Genomic DNA, 20989 nt, shown 5'->3' with positions numbered 1-20989 from the left:
TAATTCTTCCATTTTTCTCTCTTTGACCCCTATGAGTTTGGAGGGAGATGCTTCATTTCCTATCATTGCTATAATTCAAAAAATGTCTTACTTCTCCATCTCTCTCTGAAAATTGTAAAAGAAACAGTTGCCTGAAATGTGAAAATGGTGTTGGCAGATATTTGGCATTCATATGGGCTTCATTCAAATAAATGTCAAAAAGGGTAGAGTTTCACATCAGCCTTCAGTTCCAATTCAGTCTTTTGAATTCTTAGGAAAATTACATTACATTAATTCCTTTTTTGCTTCTGATGTAGCAAACTCTTCTTGGCAAAGAAACTAAAGTAATTTCTTAGAAAATTAACAGGCTTTTCAATTTAATTATTACATGCAAAATTTAGTGATATAGGTCATGACTGCCTCTTATCATTGTTGTGAAGCAATTAAATCATAACACACAGGCTTAGCTCAAAATTAATTTACGTAACTAAAAATGTAAACCTAAAATAAAAAGCATAGTATTTGATCTATGAATTCAATTACAAAAGTATAGAGTATATATTTACAGCATGCAGTCTCCTAAAATATTGCTAGATGCATTAACAGCTTTCAGAAGGTAGAAAAGTTGCAACTATAATGAATATTATGTGGGACATTATTAATGGACTCTGCTAACAGGGTTTTCTAATAGATGGAAAAAGAGCTACCAGTATGTAGCTGTTCTTAACTGTATTCAGCTTCACAGAGAAAAGCCCAGTGGTTCATTGCTAATATCTATAGTAATGAAGAACACATAACTTTTGAGCAGATCCACATAGTTTAATTATTTGTGGAACCGGTCTTCTCCACCTCTGAAGGCCACTGTGTAACAAGGCATAGGGCACTCCTTGTTGCCCCAGGTGTAAATGAGTAAGAAAAGCGACAGTGCAAAGGAAGCAGCCACAGTGCTGGCACAGGGAAAACTAGACCTGGCTTTGTGTGACCCTTGCTGAGACTCATGTTTCATTGTGGTTAGGGCATTTCTAGCCATCACGTTTCATTTTGTGAAGAGATAATGAACCCAGTAAAAAATACTTGATGTTAAAAGCCCTGAGTGACAGCATATGCTTTCTGTCTCTGAACTGTATCCAGCAGCAGCTGTCAGATGCACAGCTGAGAAAATACAGCTCCAGCTGCTGCTGCCTCCCACCTCGTCCCTCCATCACAGACAACATGTAATTTCCTGAATGGAAAGTCACAGAGTGCAGTAGTCATCCGAGGTGCTACTGCCTTACAGCTCTGCTACTCCTACAAGCAATGCTTCACTTTTCAGGAAGAGTTCATAAAAAATGGGTCACTTTCCCAGGTAATACTGGTTCCCTATTGTCTAAGCATGTCTGTGCATATATTCACTGCGCTGTCAACTTGGCAAGCTCCTTCCCAGTAACACCTGGGGAGCGTGGCAGAGTGCTGTGGGAAGGTGCACAAGCTGCCTGAGGTGTTGGATCTGTGTCACCACCAGTTCAGCCTGCAGTGAGCCCTGGCTGCGTAGTCCTGCTGAGAAACAGAGTGCAGTAGGCTGGGAGCAGTGCTGAAGTAGCACGTTATCCCACCTGCAAAACCTGGGTTCTCTTACTGCAAAGTAATTCAAATACCCTGCTACAACAATGGACTATGCTATGAAAACAACCAATGAGGACATCTGGAAGATATTACCACTCTCCCTTGTTTCCTGTTTGTATGAGAAGGTCAGCTTACTTTTGTTACAAGTTCTATATGTAGAGAGAATCCTTTATATTACTCACTCCATGTTATAGAATATTTCAGGATGTTTCCTCATATGTTTTTTAGTTTGGTTTTACCATGAATGCAGAAATACTTTCTTAATTGCAATGGTAGCAGAGGCAGCACTTAGGATGGTCTCTTGTGAAGCAGGTGAACATGTTAAAATCCCTTCTCTGACAGGGAGTTACTCGGTATTTGTACCTTTGGCTAACTTGAGCAACAAGTTATCGTCTGTTCGGATGTGGGGGGCACACGTATTTTCTCCTGATGGCATTATTATACACTGTATGAAACACTTTCACCTTTATTGAGAGGAACACTGATAGTGCTCAAGATAGAATCATTTTCAGTTTCTTAAACCTACTTCATATTTTCCTCTAACCCAGTTTTTTTGGCTACAACAGTGTTTTTTGATGAATGGATTAATGACAAAAAACTACAAGTACCTGTGAACTTCAGCACAATGGGACTGGGGTCAGGGTGCATAAAGGTATCCTGGATTTCTGTCCTATGTTAAATGTCCAAGGTCACTTCTCCCACTTCAAGATTTCCAGCTAATCTTGAGAGAAACTTAGCATGAAGCACTGCTAAATTCAGGGAAAATAGTTACTAGCTTTAAATGGCCAGTATTACAATTTTTTATTTCTCTAGAAAATGTTGCATAATGAAAATCTGTCAGATGTTTTCCAGCCGTAAGGATTCTATCAGCTGTGCATGCACTCCCTTTTTTCTGATTCATGGTAGGTAGCTCAACTAAGCTCATGCTTGCTAAAGAGTTCACTGAAGGAGATAAGAAGCAGAGAACTGTCTTTTGGCCACTTTTCTCAATCAGTTGGACTCTGCTTGGCAATGAGCAAACTTAGAGAATTCCACATTTACTGAACTATTGAGCACTAATTCCAAAACCAATTAATTCAAACAAGGTCACATTGGATGAGGGAGTTTTCAATTAGAGCTCATACAATTATTCAGGATGCCTGAGGAATTGCAGGTTTCCCTTCTCCTGACTTAAAGCTATTTTCAGCTTTCCATTTTTCAAATAAAGGGCTATGTAGGGTGAATTTTTACAGCACATGTTTGATATTTAGCCACAAAACTCTCATTACCAGTAAATAGATTGCATGGCCAAGCACTTACAAACATAAAGGCATGAGAATTTGATATTTTACAGAGAAATTGTACTGCTCCATGGCACAGCTGCCCCTGCAGACCCTAAAAGGACTGATTCACTAGTTGCTATCTGAACAGTAATGACAGTAGTTATTCTTTTTTTAGGTTTTGTTAGTTTGCCTTTTTTTTTTTTTTTTTTTTACAAGAAATGAAGATACCAAAGGCAGGCAAAAGTCATGGTGCTACTACATATGACACCCCTCCCATGAGGAAAGCATAAGAGGGTGGGGACTGCTCACCCTGGAGAAGAGAAAGCTCAGAAGGAATTTTATAGATGTGTCTAAATATAAAAATTGAGAAAAAATGTCTTCAGTTCCTAAAAGAAAAATTGTTTATGAACAATAAATGTATGATTTTCTTTTATTTCCTCAAGTATGATATACTTCATCCAGGTGGCTGTTTGGATGTTCTTAATTCAATGCACTATGACTAGGAAAATCCAGTGAAATGGAGGAATATGTATGCATGAAGTAACATCTCCACAATTTCTGTTCTCTCTATAGAAATAAATGCTGAGTCTTAGAGAGGTTTTCTGGTGTCCATTGTTAAGTAATAGCTAGCAGTGGAATCCACAACAGGTTGTTTAAAACCACAAAGCCTTGAGTCCGCATAAGATATAGAAGGCTCTGTTCTCAACTATAATTTGCCTGTTGACTTTATTCAGTTACTGTTGGGGCCCCATGGAATTATCTGACACTCTAACTCTCTGCAGGAAACACGCCATATATCTCTGTGAGCACTTGGGCATCCTGAGTTAATATTTTGATGCTGTGCCAACTTATGTGCCTATACTGTGAGAATAAATCATATACTGACAAACGATAAGCCCAGTCCTACACTTGGATGTGCCACATCATTTTCATGGCTCTGGGTGTATCTGGGGGGCATAATTAGTTTTTAATTCTTTTAAACATGTTGAAGTTCTGCTGCTATGCTGACAGTGCCATTCAATAGCAGCTCTTCATGGTAGAAATGGCCCAGGGAGTCACTGGGATGAAGGTGACACAAACACTTTGGTCCAAGGAGTTCAGTAGAGGATGGCCAGGGGCCATCACAACTGTTCATAAGCCTGGGATTCCCTGAGATGGAGTAAGACTGTGCTAATTGGGGCTGCCTGGCCTCTTCAGGCTGATGAAGCATGAAAACAGTTGGAGCAGTAGCCAGGAGCTTTTCATAATTTTCATTCTCCCTGGTACAGATTATCTTCAGACACAAAGATAAAAAATGAAGCCACTGACTTCCATCTATGGTTAGTTTAAAAAATGTATAATGAGTGTTTTTCCTTTGCTCCTGCTGTTCTGTGCTTGACATAATTTGTCCGTAACTCATTGGATTTGCCAGACAGCTGGTTCTTTCTTTATTAAAAAGACATCCATAGTCCCTCCCCTGTCAGAATTTGTCTTCAAAGCTGTTCTGTTCATGGAGTTTTCTCAGCTTTATTTTCTGTATGGTATTATCTGGAAAAACAAAAGTTTATAAGAAAAAAAACATGCAAGGAAGGTGATTCACTGCTCAGTGTTTGAAGCCTTCCTGACAAGGTGGAAGCTAGCAGTGGCAGATGTAATTCTCAGCCCAGCTATTTAGCCTGAGGTTGTCAAAGGGATTTGTCCTCTGGTGGGTCTGTGAAGCTGGGGGAAGCTCACAGGGTAGGAGAGCCTGGAAGCATCATCATGCTTCCTTTTAGTGAAAAGGAAGGCAGGACCTCTCTCCTGCTAGAGCTTCTCCTTCTGGGTTCTTCCATGAATGAAAATAACCTTCTCAGAAGCTCTGCATGTTTTCAGTCCTGCAGGCATATATGTCAGGAGCCATAATAAATTATATGTGCCCTGGAACTGCAGTGCTTCCTGTGCTGGGTATACAGGCATCATTTGATCCATTTCTGTGTCAGGAAATTTATTCAGACTGAGGTCTGCCCTAGAAAGGCAATCGATAGACCTGATACTTAAAATGTACTTGAAATACTTTTTTCCAAGGGATCAGAGAAAATAAAGATACTGATGACATTCCTAAACCAGACAGAATTAGCCTTTGACTGGATGGGTTAGTTGAATGGTGTGGGGTTTGCCTCCAGATCAAGGCAACTAAACATAGAAGCTTTTGTGCAATCTAGTTGTCTCAGTTTCCATGACAACGAACTCTGATTACTTCAAAGACAATTGGCTGGTACCATTGAAGACATCTGAGACATCCACACAAGACCTAAAACTGAATTGCATCATTCTGGACATGAACAAACCCCAACCTACATTGTGGTGTCCTATGGTCACCTAATAGCAGCTTGATATTTGCCAACAAAGTCTGTACTCACTGTAAGACCAAGGTTCAGTCTCAGTTTATAATCCATTAAAATATACACACTGGAAACCACAAATACCAGAGCAATCCAAGCAGCTCACTACTACTTCTCAAAGGCAACTAGAGGGCATCCAGGGTTAGGGAAGACACTGAGTTTGAAGAGACTAACCTGTCACTTGGCTTTCAGAGACTGAAAACACAATATCAAGGACATATCAATGCGTCATTATTTTTATACACATTTCTTTACCTTTGGGGATATTCTTGTGTCCAGAAAAACACATATATTTCCATGCTCTGTCTTCTTCCCACAATTAAAAAAATTTTACAGATTTCAGTCTTAAAAATTCATCTCATGAATGATACATGATGCATATATCTAAAATGTAGCTGTCAAAGGCAGCCACATTATTATCCTATTTTAACCAATGAATATATATCTCCTTTAGAACTACTGTCGATTACAAAAGAAGTGATCCTCTGGACATCCCTATTTCTCTCTGTTGCCTATAAAAATAGTCTACAATGATAGCATTGTATAGCTAGCTAACTTCCATAAATCTGAGGCAAAAGTCAAACCTATTGAAATTGCATTATAGGATGAAAACAAAGATTAAATCCTGGTCCCACTGGAAACGAGGATAACTGAGAGAGCCATGCTCTGACTTAGAGAGCTGAGAGATCAAAACCCAGCAGCATCATTTTCTTCACCTAAATACAGGGCTGGGAGCTTGCAAGTAGCTTTCTTAGCACTGGTTTTGACACCGATACCAGCTCTGTCAGCTTCTTGGGTAAAATGATTATTTGATTTGACAAAAATGTGCACTCTGAGATTGTGTCCAGACTTGTAGCTCTCTGTGGATTAAATAAATTATTTAAAGGTATTAAATTATCACTAGTTAAAATATTTTTTAATCACTTAAGTTCTTTAATGTCAGATTATTATGATAATGTAGTGTTAAAATTATGCAAAATTTCCTTGAGGGTAAATGAGCAAATTGTTTTCCTCATCCTATTCAGCCTAGAATTCCTTACTGTAAGTTAAATAAAATCACAAGCTACACATAGTTACTGTAAGAAAGAAAATGGAAAATATAAAACCAAAACCAATTATAAGCCTACATAATGTGTTCATGATGGAGTTTAGGAGGCTGATGGAAATTATTGAATTGAATGAGAAGGGTATGTGGGAGTTCAAGAGGAAATTCTACCGAAAACCATTTTCAAATTTTCTATTTTATTTCAATGTAAAAAGAGTAGCACAACAAGAATGATTTTTAGTTTCTGGAACTCTTTTTTTCTCTTTGTCTCCTACTGTTTTGGTGATGTGACAAATGCAATCTGTATTCCTGAAAAGCTGCACACGCATTCTGAAAATTAAATGTAGTTAAAAGAGCGTTTTTCCTTCCTGCAACTGAAAAACTAAGATGGTGTTTTTTCATGCAGTATTTTAGAGGCACATAGGAACTGTTTAGAAGAGCAATACAGCTGTCAGCACTTTGCTGTGCCATCTACAGGATGCTGGTTAGGCTATAATTTCTTGCTAATTAACTGATCTAAAATAGAACCCTTTGTAACCAGTCCATTAGCAATCTATGAGGCTTGTGTTGCCCACATCTTTTTTAATTTTGGCAAAGGCCTACAGTTTCTGATCTTGATGTCTTGTTTGATTTGCATTTCTGTTTTGAGACTAACATTAATTACACTGTCAAAACAGATTTTATCATTTATGTAACATGGAGCTGCCTACAGACCTAAGTTTCCTCAATATGGAGGTAACATCTTGCACACTGAATAACTTGGTTACAGTAATTCCTATTATGTGTTTCTTCTCCTGAGAGACTGTTCTGTGTGCTTAGGCTCCAGCTTTTTCCAAATTTAGTGGTCACATTTCCACTTAATTGTTAGTTTCCTGTACAAAATCAGATAGATGTACTTAATCAGATAGAATTTAAGCCTAAAGGGATCTACTCTGAATATTGAGACTAACCTGATACATGCACAGATTTATTTTTATTAAAAAACAAAACAAAGCAAAACAAAACTTTTCTGTTAAAAAATAATTTTGTTTTACCCCAGTAAATTCTAATTGAGGTCACATGTCATACTAATGGCTTCAGTCTTTTTTCACAAGTGCTGTATAGATTCTGTTTAGCAGAGAGATATCAAAATCATATGCCACTTAAAAAATAGTTTTTATATGGAATTTGTTTGACAGCAGTGTTTCAGTGATATGCTATTTTGAAAAACTCTTTTAAAAAGTTTCGTATAAGAAGCACAATTCTTGTCTCTGTAAACCATATGTTAATATAATGGCCCCTATCCTGAGCTGGTGTGAATTGGGCTGATTCCACTGACTTCAGTATCAACATCTTCATCTAACAGCATGGTCTATTCCAGTGCCTAAAACTGCACAACTACTTAAAAAACTACAGAAATACAGAAGAGTGGCTTTTTATACCTCTCTGAAGCTACAAAGGTACCTTGGGCCAACCTAGTACTGCCTGCTATGTGGTAGCTTCAGCAGAAAGGATCAAGGAGCAGAAAATTAGGTTTCAGTCATTAATGCAGGCAAATTCCACTCAGGTTTGCTTTACCAGCCAGCTCACAGGCAATGTGGAGCAGGGGAGATGAAGCTCCCACCTTTTCAATGAACACAGGGAACAGAAGACTGGAGTGATTATGTCCCAGTGCAGACCTGTTCTGTCACAGGGACAGAGCTTTTGGCTGGAGTTTATCTCACCCCTTTAGGCATTTCATAGAACTAAAGACTTGTTAGGGTCAGATAAGACCCCCAAGGTCATTGAACTCCAACCTTTGATTGAACACCACCATGTCAACTAACTTATATCATCAAGTACCAGGCCCAGCTGTTTCTTGAACACTTCCAGGGATGGTGGGGGACTTGAACACTTCGAGGGACTTTCAAAATTAGATGTCCTGATCTGAGCTGGTTGTCCTTTATTCTCTTTATGGCTGACAGAGAAAAGCATAGGATGATTCATTTCCTGATAAAATAAGCATCTAAGATGGGTGAGAATTGCCCCCAGAATTGCTTATTTTTCTCACAGTAATTCTAAAGAGATCAGACAACTAATTTAGCCCAGGATGACTGGTTTTTTTTCAGTGACTAATGTGAGGTGAGATGGATTCCCATGTATAGTTCTCAAAAACTGTCTTGAAGGTATGATGTAATTCACTGTTACTAAAAGACCTTACTTAAAATACTGGCACAGGATAAATGCAGCATTTTGCCCTCATGGACTATGGCAACAGGAGACCACCAATTAACTTCTGATTTAGGGTGTAACAAATATCCAGGTTTACCTAATCATAAGACATGTAAAATGATCCAACAGGAAAAAAGGTTATAAGTGCCTACTACCCAGACAATGCTTTGGGTTATGTGGTTTAAATAAAATGCAGCCCATCATATAAACTGTGCTGGTAAAACTCATCTGGGCATAAACAGTCTTTCCAAGGCAATATCTGATAAAAATTTTGCTCTGAATATATCACTGTTTCTTCTTGCTTAATCTGATAAGGAAGAAACAGGGTCTTTGCACAGATATCCAAGCTCAAGACTTTCTACTGTGAAACTGCCTGGTTGCTTTACTGACTAGGATTCGTTGTGAAGGGTTGAATGAGAAAAGGGAAGAAGCAGGAAGATAGGTTAATAACTAAAGTATCTCTCTGATTATGTTAGAGGGAAAATTATTCAAAATTCAATTAGAAGAATTATCTTAATTAAAGCCAAAATTATCTCTTGAATTTCAAGCACAGTATGACATTGGTAAGTTTTAATGACTACTTTTGCAAGGTTTGAGTATCCTTACAAATAAAAAAACCAAAACCCTGCTCTCAGTTACTTTATAAATTGAGAAACTCTTGAACACGGAAAGCCCTCAGAAATTACAGGATCTTACACTACCAGAGCATCAAGCAAAGGTGTCAACCTATCTAGGGAGAAGCAAAGGAAAGGGCTGGAGAACCCTGGACTGTATGCGACGTTTCCCTCACCTGCCCTGCACTCATACACAGCCAGTGTTTTGACTAAATGCAAAGTGTGTTTGAGAAGTACTCTGAAGGACTTGACTTTACATTCAGTTAGCAATGCCTAGGGTCAGGTAATGGAGCAAACCATGCTTTTTCAGTGTGCAGTCTGAGCACAAACTGCTCCAGCAGTGAAAAGGGAAAGTAGACCCCAATGACCAGTGTAGGTCTTCGAGGTAGCCACTGATGGCCCACACTGAAAATGGCAGGCTTGGATCCAGACTGATTTACCTTAAGGTTTTCCCCTTCATTCTAATAGATACTTTTTCTTAATTAAGTACCAGAGGCTACACATGTCAAAACTAAGCATTTCTAAATCTTATTGTTGCGACTCAACTTTAAAGTTTTACTGATTCAAGAAGGAAACCCCTTGCTAACATTTCAGAATTTGACTATAAGGAAAGCAGATTTCCTTTGTAGAATTAAGCTGGCCTGTTTGACACTACCGTCTCCTTTTAATAGTGTTTGGCATTGAAGACCAGTGTCAATGGAAGTTACTTGTATTTTTATTTTAGTATCCTTGGTTTGGTAGAAAATCATCAAACAATTAATTCCTTTTGTGAGAAATAAATTCTTTTAGTGTCCGAGACTTTTTTTCTCCAAAGTCACTTTTGATTTCTTAATGGTCTTTTAATGTTCATCATTCTTTGTTTTGAGAAGTAACTGTTATGCACCCATACATACATTTTTATTTTAAGAGTAACTCAGAGGTTGTAATGACAATGATGGAGCACAGTGAAGAGATTTCAGGACATTTCAAGGACAGTGATGTTAGCTGGGACTTTCAAAGCCTTTGGCTAGGACAGTATACACCATGGTCAAAAGACTATCCCAATAACTGAGTACTCTTTTGATAGAGTTAGATTTGATCATGGCCTTTTATTATGAAAAGGTCTCCTTTTCCTCTTCTGAAGGACTGGCATTCACCTTCCCTGTGCAAAGCAGAAGATCTAGTGCCATTGTGCTTCTCTTGGTGCTGGGGTTCTTCAGAGAAGCCCTGTCTGCCTGCAGCAACATGCCCCTGGGAGCTATGCCCCCTGGGCAGCTCCACACTCCCTGCAGAGTAATTATCCTCTTTCTGAATAAGCCTCCTTACAAAATAGAAAATTCAGTTTACTCCTGCCATGTATCATAAGGGACAACCATTTCCTTTAATTGATGGTGCTTTCATGTAAATTCATCATCCAGTTAACTGTGTGATCTCAGCCTAAATAATGTTATTTTGACTAAGTGGTTAATGGTCATATTGATTTGTAAAATCCCCTCAGGTGATTCCATCTTGCAAATAGACCAACAGCAGTGATTTATTAAAAGGCTGCCTTTTGAAAGGTGTTCTGAATGTAACCTACAGCCACTGCTATTTCATCAAATATATCACATCCCTCCTTCTGTCAGCGAATATCTTTTGCTAACCCGAAGTTATATCTAAATAGAATTATTTTAGTAATTCTTTTTCTAGTACAAACTCTGTTGGCACTGAAATATGGGACAGAGAAACTGATTTATTTCTATGGCTGTATCAACAGTAACCTTAAGCAAGTTTAGACAAATGCAGTGTAGATTAAGAGGGATATTCTACTTCCAGCTATATCAGTTAAATTTTTTTAAATTCCGTTACTTATGAGTTATTGGGAAATCTTCCTTGGACTTGTACTGTGTGTGTCCAAACTACCGAATTGCCAGTTCTCCAGTGCTGGGATTGTCTTCCTGGCTACTCTGTGGTATTGCCATAGTGCCTGACACTGGTTCTGACTGGTGCTGCCTGGCTGGCATCACACAGCACATAAGCAGAATGAATGTAATTTACAGAACAGGTCATTTGTAGCCACTTGTGTGTCCAATTCAGCACTGATAGACAATCTTGTATATGTGTGGGTCATCTGGCAGTTAAGATATCAATCCTTACAAAACCAATTTGACATTTTACACTTCTTCTTGATGGGTAACGAATTAATACATGTTATGCTGCATTGATACCTGCTCCTGAACAATTTATACCTGGTTTGCATCATTGTTTAATCTGGTCCACTATGAAGCAGCACAGAACCATGTTGTTTTCTCTCTATTTCTCTAAAAATGTACATCCTTAAAGGAAAATCCAGGGGAACCAGTTGCACATGTTTATGTTGAAGTGGGGCAAGTACATAAACAGTTAATAATTTGATTCAAATGAAAGCCTGAAATACTCATATGAGTTAGAATTAGAACTGGAGTTTACCATTTTTATAATTTTTGATTGATTATTATAAGCTAATAGATGGACATAGGCTGTATCTTATTAACTTACTATTTTCCCCACTTTATTAAAATAGTCAAAAAATAAATTCTGCTTTCTATATCAAGCTAGCATTTGAATACAACTACAAGCAAATTTTATTTTCTTTTTCATAATCCCTTCTGTGTTTATTCTGTGTTTATTCATCAAAAAGACATTTACCTCTTGTGTCATCTACTTTCTTTTTCTTTGCATTTCAGAGCAGCTATAGGTTTTACAAACAGCATGACAGAGGGCTGTTGCTTTTACTTTAGTTTGCTCAGCAGCAGAACTGGGGAGAGAAATATCAGGAGTGTTCAGGATATGCACAGTAAAACCACTCAGAAAACTAAAAAACATCAGAAATCTTTGGCCATCTTCTGTGAGCACCAGAAATAACAGAAGGTTATCCAGAATTCATGCTTTCTATGTCTGAACATGGAGCAGGCTTGCTGAAGTCCACAGTCTAAATCAGTCTGAAACCATCCTGTGGCAGCTCTGCCCTCCTAATGCTCTGTTCTTGCACACCCCTGCTCATGCTTGGTCTCATCCCTCGCTGTTACGGTGCCTCTGACGCCCAGCTTGTTCTGAATGAAGAAAAGGATCCTCCATACAAGTCTCCTTGTTCCCAGTTCAGCTTTCATCACTCCTGGGTGGAATTACTGGCGCACTGTCCTCAGCCGGGACTCAATACCCCGCGCTGCATTACCCAGTGGCAGCCCTCCCTGTGGGGATGACAAAATCTGCCACAGCTCTGGAGTTTGCAGAATGATGAACTGAAAAAGGGGGAAGACACAAAGCAGCATTGAGGTTTTATATACTTGCTTTGAACTAATAACTACTAAGGCAAATAAAATTTACAAAGTAGCAAATGATGCAAAGCTGACAGGAGCTCCTGTCCACCAGCATACGAAGGGGGTAATAAATAAAAAGAAAACTCATTTTCTATTAGGAGAAAGAAATGTTTCTCCCCATATATAATGTGTACCAGGGCCAAGAATTGGGCATAATAAGCAAACATGTTATTGTGGATAATTGTAATACTCACAGATGCAATTATTTATGGAAACAATTTGAAAGTGACAAAAAATTTCATGCTTCAGACCTCAAGGCAATATTTATTAGAGACCTAAACCCAAGCATGAACAGTAAACTATGAATTACTGGGATATTTTCTCCTTTATCAAGCCCCTAATCTATTCCGTAGTCATCTCTTAAGTCAGCAACATACAACAAGTTTGTCTGAGACAAGTCTTAGTCACATTATTCACCTAAGTTATCCCATTTACTTTACTAGAACCACTTAAGTGATTAAGGTAAATAGAATTTGGTGGCAAGATTTGCCTCACAAACGCATGTCTCCACCTGATTTTGTTAGTCTCCAGTTAGTCCCAGATTTCTGTGTCTCTGAAACTGTTGTTCCAGATATGAACTCGTTAACTGTGTAGAGATGGATTTTTTTATTCCCTGCTCAGTATTTGATCTCTGTGACTATAGCTTACAAATTAATCGGATTTCTTCCTGCTGTATTTTACTGTAAATATGTAGCCAGTTTCTCACAAGCTTCCAGTGTTTCTCCTGATTTCTTCTACTCGTTGGGATTTTTAAGTCCTGTTTAGTGTTCACAATCAAATACTTGCCAGAATATTGCAGTTTCTCTAATACTTGATGGCTTTAAACATGTCACCACACTGAAAGAATCAGAAATTTCTAGAATAAAATATTCAATCCGAGGGGGGAGGGGGGAAGGGAGGGGGTGGGAAGCAAGTGGGTTTGGTTTCGCCACAAGGAGAATTTCTTTTTTAGAAATGTAAATGAAGATTAAGTTAGCTATGAAGGGTTGCAACAGAAGTTTAACATTTATATTCATTAGACAGAGAAGTGATCTGCTGCCCAAGTAGCAGGGATATACTTGCTTGTGATGTTTCATTATCACATTTACCATATGTTTCATTATTCACTGCTATTCTTTTGCATGCAGACAGACAGTAAAAAACAGTAAAGTCGTTACAACAGTGATAACCTGTCTTATGTTATAGGTAAAATTGGCTTCTTGTGCTGGATATCACTCACCCTATTTCACCCCATTATCTCTGTTTCTAATTTTTCCCAGCACTTTGGTCACTTGCATCTACATTTGCAGGGAGAAGGTGAGGGAGCAGCATTATGGCCACTGTCTTACTGGAAAAATTCCCTAGAGCCACTGCTTGAGCTCATTAGACACTATCTTAATTTCCAAGCTTTACAGCCTCTCCGTTCTTCTGTTAACTTTCTGTATTCCCCAACACATCTAAAAAATATTCAGGTTTTCTTCCTTCTTAACTGCTGTTACAAAAGTGACAGAAGATAAGATGGGTGACAGGACAACAAAATGACACTTCAAAAGAAGCCCAGTTTTAGAATCTGAAGAGCATGCTTCACAAGTTTTACGTGTTTCACTCTGTTAGAGCAATTTAGCTCAGAGCAAGACTCTTTAAAGCTTTACCAGAATTGGGCAACATCAGTAGCAATTCAAAGTGTTCTTTAAATGAAGGTTTTTGCTTCCTAGCTCTGCTTTGCTCTCTTTTATATATGATCACCCTTTTATTTATGATTATCAAGAATCAATATTTAAGAGTTGTTTTCTCCAGGCTCACTTTTCACATATGCTAGCCTGGTGATACAGGCTTAGCAGTTCCCAGGTGTTAATAAATTCCTAAGCTGCTCTCTTCACTCGAGAAAGCTGCCACGTAGCCTTATATCAAAAAGCACAACTGGAGAGGCTGACTTCATCATTCATCAGCCCATCTTTATGTAATGAGAAGAGCAAGAGCAACTCTTCTAGAATCCTTTTTGGGCTCAAGTAATCCCAATTCCAAAGTTACCTGAGTCACTCTTGCAATGTCAATGCATTTAGTAACACCAGAAAAAGGCAAACTTTTTCCTTAAGTCATATAGTCACTCTGCATGTATATATCATGTTATTTCAGCATTGTCAATATCACAGAATTATAGAATCACAAAATGGCCTGGGAAAACATAAAAATTTACTTCATCTTCTTGTAACTATACAATAAGTTAATTGGACTTGGCTTCTCCATTCAGGAACACAGGCAGACATGTCACTATGCATTTTTTTATCAGTTGCTGATTTTATGAGTTATGATTATATGTGCTTTGTGAAAAACACTCTTCCATTACAGAAATGTTCTTATTAGTACCAGAAAAGTATAGTGGGCTTAGCCAATTGGAAAATTCAGCTATTATATTAATGACTACATATTAATCTCTATGAAATTTCTAAAATTTTGTAAGGAAGCAATATTGGCACAGTTCTGCATCTGTAGAGCTTTCTTGGATGTTTGATTGAGCCCTGTGCTGCAAGACAGAATCTGTGTTAAACCAGCCTCGCTACTGCTTTGCTCATCAAAGTCTTAGTAGCTTTGCATACATTATAATGTTTTTTACATGCCTTGAATTTCCTTTTATTAACTGTATTGTGGATATTTTAAAAATATATGCTTCTTACACAAGTCAGTAGCCAACCTTGCCTAATTCCAACCAGTGCACCTGGAAGCATTTTAAAAGGTAAAGTGTGGTGTACCATAAAGAAATTACTGAATACTATTTTTTTCCAGTACAGTGATGCTACTTTCTTAATACACTTATCCATACAGAGCTCACAGTTCAGATGATAAGAAGAGGAAAAAAAATTTCCTCTTATGAGTTTTATCCCATGTGGGTTACAACCTCAGAAGCCCCAGTGTGTACCTACCCAGCACAAATCTTAACACACATATCCTCACTAACTCTTTCATCTTCACTGTAATCTGGGTCTCCCATTTACTCCTTCCTTACAAGTTGAAATAAAATGTTTCTGTGGATACCCATCTGACTCTGAGAGACACTTTCAGCTAATAGTGAGGTTCACAAAAAGCTCTGTGTTGCCCCATCATAATTTTTTAGTAGCATAATCTTAAGGTGATTTCTGTTGTGAAGTTTCCATCAGATTAATCTTGGTTTCTCTCTTTCTTTTTTTTCTCTTATTTTATTTTTATCTCTTTTTTTTCTTTTAATTCTTTCCATAGCTGTAACTTATACAAGTTATAAAAAAACACCACCACCGGTACCCCCTCGTACCACTTCCAAGCCACTGATCTCAGTCACGGCACAGAGCAGCACAGAATCCACCCAGGATGCATATCACGACAGCAGGACTCAGAGGATATCCCCGTGGCCGCAGGACGGGCGAGGGATGTACAACTCCACCGACAGTTTGGACAGTAACAAGGCCATGAATCTCGCCTTGGAGACTGCGGCCGCACAGCGCCACGCGTCCGAGGGCCAGAGCACCTCCATACGGACCAGCGACAAGGCCATTTTAGTGACAAAAGCAGAGGAGTTTCTTAAGAGTCGACGTTCCTCTATAGGGATTCAGGTAGCCTATCATTAACGTCTGTCTGTGATGAATTTCTTGTCTTCTGTCTGTAAATAGCAGAGAATGAGTCATTCAGCTTCACTGGCTCTAATAATCTAACAAACAACCCCCTGGCTGCTTAGTGTTAATTGTAATTCACATCATGGCAGCATGGCTGTGCAGAAAAGTCTTTGGCTAATACACTGTACCTTGGAAGAAAATGAATGAATAAATCTCTAGGGAGGTTACCTGTCATTAACACTTGATATGAAAATTATACTGCAGTGCTACAGGTGAACAGCATGTTCATCTCCTTCTCTCTATGAATTCACAGTCGTTTTTATAGAACTAAGCCAGCTTCAAAATGCTCGACTGTATTTTTTCCATTATCTTTCTCTTTTGACTTTGGAAAATGTGTAATGCCACTCGATCTTCAATTACTCTGCCTAAAAAGAGCCCCCCTGCCTTTACTTGTAGTTGTGCTGGAAGGATCCTTGTACCAAGGAAGAGAAAGAAATGTGGTGGTGTAGATACAGCATATTTACAGATGGCAAGTAATGAAATTACATTAATAAACACAGTCTTAGAACATTCTTCCATTTGTCCATCAAACCCCACAATATTTATTTCACCTGAAAAAATATGTGTCAGACTGTGGAAAGCTCAGTCAAGTTCTGTTGTTTCAGGCAAATGAAATAAGACAATTCCAAATGCAAATTTTGATTGCTATTCCTTCTACTAAATGAAAAGTACTAGATAGCTAGCAATAGTCATTTGTTTAAATCTCTAGAACATACCAAGTAGTAATAAAAATCAGAAAGCTGAACTTGCAAAGAATGTGAAGTCCTTTGAGACAGAAGCAGAGGAAAATTTAAGCTCCTGTTTTGATGAATATTTCCCTTTATATCACTGGGGTTCACATCTATGCTTAAAAATATATACTTTTGCTAGATCGGCTATAGACAAAATGCCATTTACTTTGTCACAGTTATAGGTGTTGCGGTGACAGCAACATAGATCGTGAGAAGGTAATAACCCATGTGAAAAAAAGCCCAGTGAGTGACCGTGTATTAGAAATATACAAAAATTTACATGGAAGTATATTATTTTCTTTAAAAAGTAATAATTCTATTTCCATTAATTTCACAGTATAGTCAGAGAAAGCTGTTTGGGTTAAGGATGTCACAGCTACTGATTGAACTTCACAGGTTAACATTTTAGTGTGGTATAATTTTGCTGTTCCATAATGTATTAGACTAATGGGAAGGAATCAGCTTTGACAGCAACCTGTTTGTCCATTTCTCAACACAGAAGCATTTCCTTCTGATTTTTCAGATGCAGAAGAGTAGAATGCAGTGTAACAACAATGGTAAAATATTCAGGTGGATTCAAATGTTTTACAAAGTACTTTGTATATCCTGAATTGTTCAGAGAAGGGGCTTAGCAAATAACATGGAAAACCTCAAAGGAGCAGCAAGTAATCTTTGCTACCTTTTAGCCCCTAATCTGAAGCTTATTCTTCAGAAATAAATAGTATCTAGTGTTGTTCTTATCCCTCCTTAACAACAGCTGTGCACAATGGTGTTTATCAATGTTGGTGTCTTGATTTGGTCGCTCCTGATATTCCAGCAATTAATTCTGGAACTTTGATTACATCACTTGATCTTGTTTATTACTGCAGGTGATGACCTGCAGTACTTTTCACTGGGCTCTGACCCTTCTTTATATGTGCTCTGTTTAATAATATGTGCTTATAGTCCACAAAAACACCTGTGTAATGATTTGCAGGAAGGCAGCGGATCTTCCATAGCAACTTGTCATCTAACACTTGGCCTGTAGTGGTGGTCCTCAGGTGGGAAAAGACATGGGAAAAGAAAGATAAATACTGTTTGCAATAGTAGGTCTTAGAAGGACAAGCTATTTGTTATCTTTTGAGAAGTACAAGCTGCTTGGTTGTACCACTTGGCATTAGATAAGGTTATATTTGCAACAGTAGCATGAGAACACATTCTGGTTGTTTAGAATTTTTTTCAGCAGTAAGTTTCAAGCTTCACATTAGTGAAAAAAAAATACATTTCTGCAGTATTTTTAAATAGGAAATGCATTTTGTTGTATTACTATTGCCAGGTTGGTATGGAATGAAAACACAGGGTAGAACATTCTTATTGCAAACTACAAAATAGTAATTTATGCACTCAAAATACACTTGAAGTATTTAATTTCTTTTAGACTTCTGCATCAAAGTACCTTGGAAAAGGATGTTTTTTATTTGCATATTTCCTTGATTGACTAAATGACTTGTTTTCTCATTTGCATTCCATGCCAGGGTAATGCATTGAATTTGCATTTATTTGCATTACTTAATTTGCTATCAGGATGGTTAATTTGTGCATTTTTTAATATTCCATTCGTTTAACACGTTGATGTGAGAATGCTTGCCAACGGAGCTTCATACATGAGCAGAGATGCACAAAGATACACAGTGACCAGCAATGCTGGTGCATGTAGAAATACTCTGGACCCAGCCTAGGGTTCCCATGTCTTTGGTATGTCTTTGGTATATATGATTTGTGTACATATAGTGAATAGAAGTCCCTTTAGATAGTCCTGGCATATTTAGACACGTGCCAATAGGATTGGTATTCACATGCACAGAGAGCCCAAGCTCCTAGGGAAGCACTGGACTTGGTACGAAGATCAGTAGCACCCTGTCTGCAGAGACAGAGAACAGCACAAATACAGTAGCCCATCTGACAGTATGTTAGTCCTATCCCAGACGGGAATTTTGAGGGGAAAAAAAGAAAGCTTCAGAAACAAAGCTTTTCCAGCTGGTGGCTTTTGGGGATTTTTTTAGTTTTGGTTTTGTTTTTATTTTTTATTACCATATTTAAATCAAAAGGAATATTGTCAGACATGTCAGTAGGCACTGGGAAAAAAATGTTGATTTCTATACTCAAATGAATTGCAAAATGCTGATTTTGAGATTAAAAATTTAACAATATTAAGAAAATATATAAATATAAAGAATAAAACTCTTGTAACATTAGTAGCAATAAATTTCATATCTGTCTTCTATCATAACAGCAAAAGACTAATCAAAGTATTTGAATTAAAATGGAAAGTAGAGATTGTCAAGAGTAAAATAACTTCTATGTCAGAACAAGCTTGTTGCTAAGACATTTTCCAGGATTTTCTTTAGTCTTTTGCCCACCCTGATATATATGCTAATGATTAACATTCAAAATCTGCTCTAGTTATAAACTATTTCATATTAATAGCATTTGAAATGTGAAATATATGAGAAAACATGTCAAGAAATTACTCCTTATTTATTTCAAGTATTTCTAAACATACAGCCTTCTGTCAGACTTCTGAAACATACATTCTCTACTTAAAAGACATAAAGGCTTCTCAAAATGAACAGAAACCCCAGAAATGAATGAGATGGAAATTAATGTTCTAGGTGTGAAGGCTGATTCATGGTGGTATTTTTGGAGACAAGCACTATTTGTAGTGTAGAGATGGACTCTGTCATCTTCATTTATCATCAGGAGATGACGCTTTGAAATACCTAGTGGTTTTTTAATAATCTCCAGAATCTACATTAAACAAATAATTCTTATAAATCAAAGGCTGTATCCAGGAGGATTAGTGCAATAATTCGCCAGCTGAATTTTTTTGTGCCAAAAGGGGATCTTCTGGACAATACTTATATATATATTTAGTAACATTATTCATGTCACATGGTAAAAACTCACAATATTCTTAAGTCTCAAACTAAAGAATTTCCCTTTAACACAAAGCATTTTTTACCCCCGTATCACAGGTACTCAGATGAGCATCTGCATTTTCTTTGTTTATTTTCTGTTTAGTTATAACATCCTTCTCAGTGCTCTATTTCAGTGTATGCATATCCATCAAAAGAAATATTCTCATTGATGACCCTGGTCTTTGGATCATAAATGATCCAAAGTCTTAGAAATAAGTGGTGTTCATTCTCCTCCTAAAATGACTGTCAGACTCTGCTTTTGTGAGAGAAGTGTGTGAAGTCCTTGGCCTGGAGAAGTCAGTGAATATTTGTTGGTTCAGAGCAATTTGCTACTTAGCATTAATTGCACTGAAAAAGTTATGAGCAACCTCTACTCTGTGCATTAATTTCTTGCTACAATCTCATTTTAGTTTGACATGCATCTCATTTCTAAACTCTGGCTTGTATTGTTAGCAAAAAAGGTATTTATTAAAAGACCAGAGAAAGTTTTCAACCTGTTGTATGATATTCTTGAGGTAATTAGCACTTGCTGTGCCACGTCGTGTATTTGAGTAGTCCAGATGTTCTGTTGGGAAGTAGTGGAGCAGCAAAATGGAACTCTGTGGTGAGGCACAAAAACATCTCTCAAGCATGAAAGTGTAGGTTTATTTTAGTGGATTTCTAAAAATTATTTTGAAAGAGTATACCTTTTTTGTCTGATAAAAGTATTCAATCACTTAAAGAAAGCAGTAACAGTGAGGACTGTAGTTTTATTTTAAGTATTTCCCCTACTTTGAAGTCACTGCATACAAGTGAGATTTCCCTGTACCTAAGAATGATTATCTGAATTCACAATTACATGTACTTGATCTAGTGTCAAATGTAGTGTTTTCTACCTTTTTTTACTGTTGTTATTGCTGAGAAGCCTATGCAAGAGAGGAAGGGTGAATTATTTCCTTCCTGTACATCATCAGAGATTGTTTATTAAATTCTAATAATAGAATAAATTGGTTACATCAGTGAAAACCCATTGAGGGCAGTGAAGTCACATAGAGAGAGACAATGTGGACTGATGTTTATGAGAGAGAAGTGAAAGTCACCAGGTTAAAATCTGTTTTCTTACACATTGAATATATTAGATTCAAGTCTCCCTTAGAGACAGTATGTATAGAAGCTTAGACTGGAATTTTTAGGACACTGCAATATTATGTTGCAGTGTCTATGTTTAAGTGCTTGTGTTTAAGAGCAGAATAATGCTATAATACAGAAAGAAAGGTTGGTTTTAAATAGTTAAAGTTATCAGCTAAAAAAGCATAGTAAATACTTGTAA

General features: G+C 37.5%; 1 protein-coding gene across 26 annotated transcripts in view; it reads left to right on the top strand.

The window, feature by feature from the left end:
- DLGAP2 (DLG associated protein 2) overlaps positions 1 to 20989 on the top strand; it is a 448813-nt gene that overhangs the window by 402155 nt on the left and 25669 nt on the right. For all 26 annotated transcript variants that reach the window (XM_050315350.1, XM_050315349.1, XM_050315348.1 and 23 more), the window contains one exon: positions 15583 to 15932. In XM_050315350.1, coding sequence (XP_050171307.1) covers positions 15583 to 15932 — 350 coding nt within the window. The remainder of the gene's footprint in view (positions 1 to 15582; positions 15933 to 20989) is intronic.

The sequence above is a fragment of the Myiozetetes cayanensis genome, unplaced genomic scaffold (genome assembly GCF_022539395.1).
Source record: "Myiozetetes cayanensis isolate MyiCay16 unplaced genomic scaffold, myiCay2020 scf2-11, whole genome shotgun sequence".
NCBI lineage: Eukaryota > Metazoa > Chordata > Aves > Passeriformes > Tyrannidae > Myiozetetes > Myiozetetes cayanensis.
This window is presented reverse-complemented; position numbering and strand designations above follow the sequence as displayed.